At 39.8% G+C, this 9,144-nt stretch overlaps 1 protein-coding gene across 1 annotated transcript; it reads right to left on the bottom strand.

The window, feature by feature from the left end:
• Nucleotides 1-4,408: 4,408 nt before the first annotated feature.
• On the bottom strand, nucleotides 4,409-5,383 carry LOC132772869 (mas-related G-protein coupled receptor member H-like). The gene has a single exon (XM_060771716.2). It carries the CDS (start codon nucleotides 5,360-5,362, stop codon nucleotides 4,415-4,417), a length of 948 nt encoding a protein of 315 aa, XP_060627699.2. The 5' UTR covers nucleotides 5,363-5,383; the 3' UTR covers nucleotides 4,409-4,414.
• Nucleotides 5,384-9,144: the final 3,761 nt, after the last annotated feature.

Below are 9,144 nucleotides of genomic sequence, written 5' to 3' on the forward strand. Positions count from 1 at the left end.
CTACTATAGGTGATTACTTCTGATTGCCTTCCAAGTTCTTAGTGGTGGATCTGTAAGTGAGTGTAGAGACCTATTCGGGATGTGCATTGTTTTTCACAATGAGGACATACATTTCTAGATGGAAAGTGTTTGCACCAGTGTCTTTCCACCATCTTAAGCAGAGCGGCGATGGCACAATGGATTAAACCCTTGTGCCGGCTTAACTGCTGTCCTGAAGATCTGAGGGTCGGTGGTTCAAATATACAAGATGGGGAGAGCTCCAGTCTGTCAGTTCCAGATTCCCATACGGGGCTCTGAGGGAAACCTCCTACAGAATGGTAAGACATCCGGGCATCCCCTGGCCAATGTCCTTGCAGACAGCTGATTCTCTCACACCAGAGGAGACTTGCAGTATATTCTCAAGTCTCTTCAGACATGATAAAAAATTATCTTAAGCACAAACTTGGTAGCAAGAACTTGAGCAGACCCCAGTCCACAGAATAGGATATGCCAGCCTTCAAATGCATCATTCCTATCTGGTCCTGGAGTCTGTGGTAGCCCTTTTGTATTTGGCCGTGTATTTGTAGAAAGCCCATGTTCATTTTCATAACTAACATGATAAAATTGAGAGCCTCAATTTTTTTTAAAAAAAATCTTTATTGTATTGTTAACAATTATTTGTAATACATTTATCTTTACTTTACATTGCTTTAGTTTCAATACATTTTTTCTTTCCACCCCTTAACCCTCCCTCCTCCTCCGTTGACAAGTTGGTCCTTCTTCCTTTATTCGAGCCATCCTTGCATTCTATCCAGTTTTTTTATCCAATGATCGTCTTCTGGTTTAGCTTCTTGTATCCAATTTTTAAAGGGTGACCATATTTCTTTGATTTCCTTCTGCTTTTCTGTCCCTAGTTTTTCAATTCTTATAATGTCCATAATTTCCAATTGTACTTGTTCCCACTCATATTCATTTCATTTTCCCAGGGGCCATTTCTTTTTTTCTTTCCACCCCTAGGCAATCACAGCATGTGCTGCTCTAAACATCATCATAACTAATTTTTGTTCATGTGCTTTTATTTTACCGTGTCCGCAAATCCCTTTTAAGAGAATCTCCATATTTAAATCATTTTTATTTTTGTATATAATTCAATTTTCCCACCATAGATGTGAGTACCAGGCTTCTCTATAACCACAGTGCCAACATTTCGGATTTAGACCCCGGATCATATGATCCAATTGCATTGGTGTCCTACACAATTTTGTTATTACTTTCTGCTCCAGATCCCTATATTTTTCTATCTTTATTTTATTTAATCCATTCCTTATTCTAACTATTTTTTCTTTCCTTATGCCTCCTTCCTTTTCCCATCTATTTCCCATCCTTTTATACATAAAATCCCTGTCTTCTAACATTCTTCCATATATTTTACCTAACCCTTTTTGCTTTTCACTGGATCTTTCTTTCAATATTCTATCTATTATATTTTCGCCCATATTACTTTCTTCCTTTTTTTATTTGTTCCCAAATGCCTCTTAATATTAATATTAGCCTAAATCTTTCTTTCCCTAAATTTTCTAGCTGACTCCATTCCATTAGTACATCTTTTTCATTATATAAATCCTTTATTTTATAATATCCCAACTGTTTCTGCTTCTTTATAACGCTCTTATCCTCTTTGTTCCTAATTTATTTATTTATTTATTTATTTATTTATTACTGTTGCTTATACCCCGCCCTTCTCACCCGGGGGGACTCAGGGCGGCTTACACAAACAAGGCACAATTTGATGCCTGTATTACAAAAACATAATATCAAAAACATAACATCAATAACAACAATAATTATAACACTGATAACAATTAACGTAAACAATCAATATTATCGGCAGGAATAGCCATAAACCCGTAAAAACAATTAAAACAATAAAAGCAATACAAACCTCATTGCTGGTCAGTGTTTAACCGACTCATAGTTAGGTTCTACTTTCCACACATTGTTGGTCCTATCATTCTGGTTCCATGTCTAATTGTCAGGGTGCCCAAAGGCCTGGTCCCAGAGCCAGGCCTTTGGGCAAGGAGGGAAGTTGAAGCCCTGATTTCCCCTGGGAGTGAGTTCCACAGATAAGGGGCCACCACTGAGAAGGCCCTGCTCCTCGTCCCCACCAGCCTCACTTGTGATAGCGGTGGGGTCGTGAGCAGGGCCTCCCCAGATGATCTCAGATTCTGAGATGGGATGTAGAGGGAGATACGTTCGGACAGATACGCTGGACCGGAGCCGTAAAGGGTTTTGTAGGTCAAAACCAGCACCTTGAATTGTGCTCGGAACTGAATCGGCAGCCAATGGAGCTGACATAACAGGGGGGTGGTGTGTTCCCTGTATGTCGCTCCAGTAAGCAGTCTAGCTGCCGCTCGTTGGACCAGTTGGAGTTTCCGAACAGTCTTCAAGGGCAACCCCACGTAGAGTGCATTGCAGTAGTCTATACGGGATGTGACAAGAGCGTGGACCACTGTGGTCAGATCAGACTTCCCGAGGTACGGGCGCAACTGGTGCACAAGTTTTAGTTGCGCAAAAGCTCTCCCGGCCACCGCTGAGACCTGGGGTTCCAGGCTCAGCGATGAGTCCAGGATCACTCCCAAGCTGCGAACCTGCGACTTCAGGGGAGTGTAACCCCATCCAGTACAGGCTGTAACCCTATACCCTGTTTGGCCTTACGACTGACCAATAGGACCTCTGTCTTGTCTGGATTCAATGTTCCTAAGAGCCTCAAGATCATCCAGAATCGTTATAACTACAGGAAGAAGAAAAAGGAACAAACAGAAAAGAAATATTTTTTTTCTTTTTTTTGCTCCTCTCACAATTTATTAATGGATTGACTATAACATTGACAATCTAATTTCGAATCAAAATAACATACATTTTAAAATAAACTTATAGGAGAAGAAAGAGAAAATAAAGAAAAACATATGTATATGGCTAAAATACAGTAGCCACCTGAGCCACAATGCTAGCTGTAATGACAAGAAAAAGGGAAAGTATTACTCTCTTTAAAATGTAATAAAATAATCCTCCTTAAATTAATAATTATGAGTGATACAAATTACTGTTACATCTTTAGATTTCATATGTTTTAAAAACAAAACCAAAAACTATTTTAAGCTTTCAAATAGTCTTCTGTTGTCATATCATTCAGAAGCTTTGAAACCTATGGAAACAGTTCAGTAGCTTATTTGAGGTTACATATAATCTACAAATCATATTTAAATTACCACATTGCTGATCTTTAGACCACCTTTTCTCCCATACCACATATGGGCATTATGCCCATAGCATCCAGCATTCTTACACTGGTTCATCTTCAATCATTAGTTTTACAAACCATTTCTAAAATTTGTCTAATTTCATGGTTATTGTCTTTACACAACTCCATAGCTACTACTTTCCCTTACCTTGAGAAAACCCCTCCATAGGTTTCACATAAGGAAACCAATGTTTCTTTTCTGTAGATTGATCTCCCCCGATTGAAACCTCCAGCTATACTGTTCAAATATACACATGATACCATCAATCAACCATCTCTAATTGTCCATACACCATTTCCTTAAAAATGATTTTCTGTGCTAAAGTGGCTAATGTTACCTCATGACAATGTCTCTGCTTATCCTTATTTCAAACTGGCAGGAGAGCTTTTCTAATGAAATGATTTTTTTTAATATTTAATAATAATAATAATAATAATAATAATAGAACATATTTATATTCTGCTCTATCTCCCCGAGGGGACTCAGAGTGGAGTCACAATTAATAACACAGGCAGACAATTCATAGATTCATGGCTTCCTGCTTCTTCATCTCTAGCATCTGGGGGCTGTGATCGACTCAGCCATGGAGAGGGGCTGTTCTATTTTCCATGCTGAGGAGACTGCTGTCCATGGATGCCTTCCCGATCGAATTAGCTGGCATGTTTTTCAGGGGTGCCTTTTACCTCCCCGCCAAAGCAGTACCTATTTATCTACTTACATTGCTGTTTTTAGCAGCTAGGTATGCAGAAGCTAGGGCTGATGGTGGGAGCTCACCTGACCTGTGGCTCGAACTGCTGACTTTCCAGTCGATAAGAATTCCAGTAGCAAGTTTAACCCACTGCGTCAGTCATGGCTTTAACTATTTCTATTACTTCCTTGTAGCAATAACAACAGCTTTAATCTTTGAAAGCTAGACGGGACTCAGCATTGCAATCTTAAGAAGTAACATTTGCATACTTTGGAAACAGGTGTATATATATCTCATTGAGTTTTCGAAGGAAATAAAACTTTCTAAACATTAGGTTCTTGTAGGTTTTTTCGGGCTATAGGGCATTCTAAACATTACTAAATCTATAATCCATCTTTACAAATGACGAACTAACTTGTTAAAAGGTCCTTGTAAGTGTTTGGGATCAGATTTCCTGATTCTCTCGACAGTCTTCCTCTTCCTTGAAAAGTTTCTCAAGCACTTTCTTGATTCGCTTGCTGGATCTCCCTCTTTTATCTCTTCCCACCAAATAATAGATCATGGGGTTAATGGCACTGTTTATGAAGACACATAGGTAGCCATATGCATACGAATACTTAGTTGGATGATGAAATAGAGAAAGGACCTCAATTATATTTAATGGAAAAGTCAAAAGGAGGAAGAAGAAAAGTGTAAGCCAAATAGTTCTTAAGAGTTTTCCCTTCTTCTTTTGTGCTGGTCTTAAGCTGGATTTAACAAAAATGGCTGTAGTGGACACACACATGATGGGCATACAAACCACAGCATTCAAGACAAACTGTAAGTATGTTGCGATAGCATATTCAACAAAAAGTAGAGTGAGATCTATAGCACTAGTTAAGAAGCTGAGGATCCATACAAGGGCGCTCACAGCAGTGGATAAATATGATGGTCGGTGACATCGATGCCAAAGTGGGAAGAAGAGGCACACACATCTGTCAATGCTGATGATTGTCATGAGGTACTGACTAGTAGTAAATGAAAATATAAATATGTAATAGTAGAAGAAAATGATGTAAAAAGAAAAAATGTTAAGATCAATCCAGCTTAAAAGATAAATTATATCTTTTATAATTTCATTGTTGAGCAGAGCAAAATCTGCAATGGCAAGGTTCAAAATGTATGTGGTGAAGGGAGTCCTTTTAATACGGAAGCCAAGAAGCCAAATGACAATCCCGTTCCCTACAAGTCCAGGAAGGCAGATGAGAAGACTGATGATGTTTTCGAGATATGCCCAGTTGTCAGGGAATATATTTTCATTTTGTGACTCATTATAATGCATTATATTCTGGGTTGCATTATATTCCAAGGAAGCATTCACAGAAGACAACAGTGACTTGCTGAATGTTGTCATTTCGAAGGTTTATTCTGGTGTACACACTCCTGCAAAGGAAGAGACAAAGGAAAAATATTTTCCAGCTCTGCAGCAGAATAATGATCTATCAACGTACAATCTGGAGTCTCTCTCTCCTCTTACATTCATAAGTGGGTAAATCATAGATGGGGTTTATTTTGGAGTAGATTTGCCTAAAAGAAAAGAGACAGAGGAAGAATTGCTTTCTACCCCCTCAGCAAAATAATGAACTATTCATCCACAGGCTGGAGTTATTTCCATGAAGTACATTCTTGCTGCCTCTCTTATATGAGCTTTTCTGAACATACTTCCTTGCATACAGTGCCCTTGTTGTGATGGGTGAGAGGGCTTTCTAGGTCCAGCTCTACTTCTAGTCACTGATTCAAAGGGTAGCAGAATGTCTGCACTACTTAGTAAGTAATAATCAGGCTTATGACAAGGGTGCTCAGGAATATGGAGTTGCACCATCAAGTCATCTATGCTGTGACTATTTATTTGTAGGATGAACATATGAGGAAAGGCATGGCAGCACCTTTCCCTCTCCCCAGGGTCAAGAGTAGAGTGGTGGGGAGTGATGTTCTGGACATTAGAATGTATCCATCAAATCAGTTAATGAGCCTATGTCAGTCTATGTTAGTTAAAGCCAGACCTGTGGCCCTCCAGGTGTTTTGGACTTAGAATCATAGAATCATAAAATAATACAGGTGGAAGACACCACATGGACCACATAGTCCAAGTCCTGGCCACGCAGGAAAAGCACAATTGAAGTACCTCTGACAGATTCAGTCTTTGTTTAAATGCCTCCAAAGAAGGATCCTCCATCAGACTTCAAGGCAGAGAGTTCCACCATCAAGCAGCTCTCATGTTCAGATGGAAACGACTTTCCTGTAATTTGAACCCATTGTTTCAATTCCTAGTTTTCATGGCAGCAAAAAGCAAGCCTGCTCCCTCTTTCCTATGACAGCCTTTCAAATATTTATGGCTATGATGTCTCCTCTCAACCCTCTGTTCTGCAGGCTAAACATATCCAGTTCTTTAAGATTCTCCTCACAGGGATTCATAGTCTCCAGATCTTTGATCACTTTAGCCGCCCTCTTCTGGAGCCCCCAGTGGCAAAGCATGTTAAACTGCTGAGCTGCTGAACTTGCTGACCAGTTCGAATCCAGGGAGTGGGGTGAGCTCCTGTGGTTAGCCCCAGCTTCTGCCAACCTAGCAGTTTAAAAACATGCAAATGTGAGTAGATAAATAGGTACTGCTCTGGTGAGAAGGTAGCAGTGCTCCATACAGTCATGCCGGCCACATGACCTTGGAGGTGTCTTCGAATTAGAAATAGAAATGAGTTGTCTACAGACAACTCTGGTTCTTCAATTTAGTTTTTTTGGGGTTTTTTTTTATTTACTTACATTGAACTCATGGCTTCAAGTCCTAGTCTCCAGGGCAGCAGAAAACAACTTTGCTCCCTCCTCGTTTTGACAGCCTTTCAAATATTTATGCATGGTTATCACATCTCTTCTTAATATTCTCTTCTGCAGGCTAAACATACCTTGTAGGGGATTTCTTTTGCAACAAGCCTGTCACTCATGCTATTTCCTCTGTTCTCATTCTGGACGAAGAGTACATGAAACCTAAGAAAGGTTCTTGTGAGTCTTGCATGTGCACAAAGCTTGTGTCTTATGTGGACTATGATGGAATTCTGGATCTCTATCAGCTGGATAACATTTGGAAAGCTTTTGTGATAGACTATGGTTGACAACAACTATTATGCATTCATTATTATATACATTATTATATAGGATTCCCCAATAAACCCACGTTTGCATCAATGGCTGGGTGTCATCAGAAGTGGTTTGGTGGCATGATCTTCATCTGAATCCAATCTGCCAGATCATACAATAAAAGCCTTTATTTATTAACACAAGTAGCCCATTCAAACCAATTATTACTTTCTCTATTTTTCTAGAATTTGTATTTTCCCCATTACTACTTTTGCAAAACACTGTTTGTTTCAAACACGACCCCCATTTTTACTCTCCAAGAATATTTTGAGTTCTGACTTCTAAATCCTAGAACCATTCATTTGGGAGATGATTGGAAGTGTATTTCCCTAGACTTCAACCAGAGGAAGACTTCAATTATTTCAGCAAATCCTTGAAAACTCATTTATAAATCTTTTTCTCAACATGGTTTACTGAAATGGACATTACAGCATTACTACCCTCAAAAACAAAACTGTTCGATGAATTTTTGTTTTCACTCCAACTGACAACAAGGAAGACATTCTTTGTTGAGACAATTTCAGATGTCTTAGATTTTTGTGCTGTGAAGGCACATATACATTATGTAAATTATAATACTAGTGGATGCAGCACACATCTGAGAAGCTCATGTAATATTCTCAAATACATGGTTATTTGATTTTTCCCCTCATCGGATCAATATGCCAGAGCTATTTTGCAATGCTTCCTTTATCACTATTATTAGTTGCTTTTTACTGCTGATTTTGATATTCTCTGTATCAACATAATTGTTGTGTATAATTCTGTGCATGAAGCAAAGTTTGTGCACATCAGAAGTCAAAGGTGTCACTTTCTTAGACACTCATGTGGACAATTTCAGATTTTGGGGTATTTTTGATTTCAGAATTTCTGCTAAAGGAAGCTCCACTTGTACCTTTCCATCTCAAGGGCTTAATCCTGTTCTAGACAATAGGAGCACTTCTCCTTAATTCTCAAAATCTCCTCCTTTTTCTGAAATGAAAGTAAGAACAGTTCCTTTCTTAAGAGTTTCCCCAGCCAGTTCACCAAACTGAGAATTCAGAAGGCTACAGTCATATAAACTTATCTTTAGAATGGAATGAGTCTGTTACTGCAAATTATGTGTATGATCTTTGCTTGCACCCCTCCTAAAACCCCATCAGCTTGAAAGGACTCACTGTACAAGTGTTAAACAAAGTGCACTCACCTTTGAATTGCTATGGGAAGTCACATGCTGGCTCGAATCGCAGCAGAAGCATCACTTCAACCCATTAAGCCAGGTCAAAGGGAATTTACGCTGGATCTTCCAGGAAGCTTGACAGTAACTCTGGTCTTTTAGAAGTTCCAGCCTGCCCTAACCACCCACTCACGAACTGCTGGCCTGAAGCATCTCCCTCACAGAGGCTTGCTAGAGATGTCAGTTTTGATGAGATCAATAGCAGACAGTCAGACATGTGACCTCCAGAAGCGATATGACCAGTAAACATCTGAAAGGAAATGCTTCTTGAAGAAGGCAATGGAGGGGGCAGCCCCAACGCAGTTGACTGTCTGGTCATACTCGCCTTATATACATACCCTTTGACTATTTTGGTGTCAAGAGAAAGGCAACCAAATGTTCAAAGATCTGTAAGCCAAGTCATGTGAGGAGCAGCTTAGGGAGCTGGGTATGTTTAGATTGGAGAAGGACAAGATTAGAGGGAACATGAGAGTCATGTTTAAGGACACATGAAAAGATCACATATTGAGGAAGGAGGAAGCTTGCTTTTTTGCTGCTCTAAAGATAGAGAAGACAATTATGCTGGGGAAAGTGGAAGGCAAAAGGAAGAGGGGCCGACCAAGGGCAAGATGGATGGATGGCATCCTTGAAGTGACTGGACTGACCTTGAAGGAGCTGGGGGTAGTGACAGCCGACAGGGAGCTCTGGCGTGGGCTGGTCCATGAGGTCACAAAGAGTCGGAGACGACTGAACGAATGAACAACAACAACAACAAAGATTAGGATACAGAGCAATGGAGTCAAATTGCGGGA

Source organism: Anolis sagrei, chromosome 4 (genome assembly GCF_037176765.1).
Source record: "Anolis sagrei isolate rAnoSag1 chromosome 4, rAnoSag1.mat, whole genome shotgun sequence".
Classification (NCBI taxonomy): domain Eukaryota; kingdom Metazoa; phylum Chordata; class Lepidosauria; order Squamata; family Dactyloidae; genus Anolis; species Anolis sagrei.

Bases quoted from the DNA above. Each gene is read 5' to 3' on its own strand.
- LOC132772869 (XM_060771716.2), bottom strand. From the start codon at position 5,362: ATGACAACATTCAGCAAGTCACTGTTGTCTTCTGTGAATGCTTCCTTG.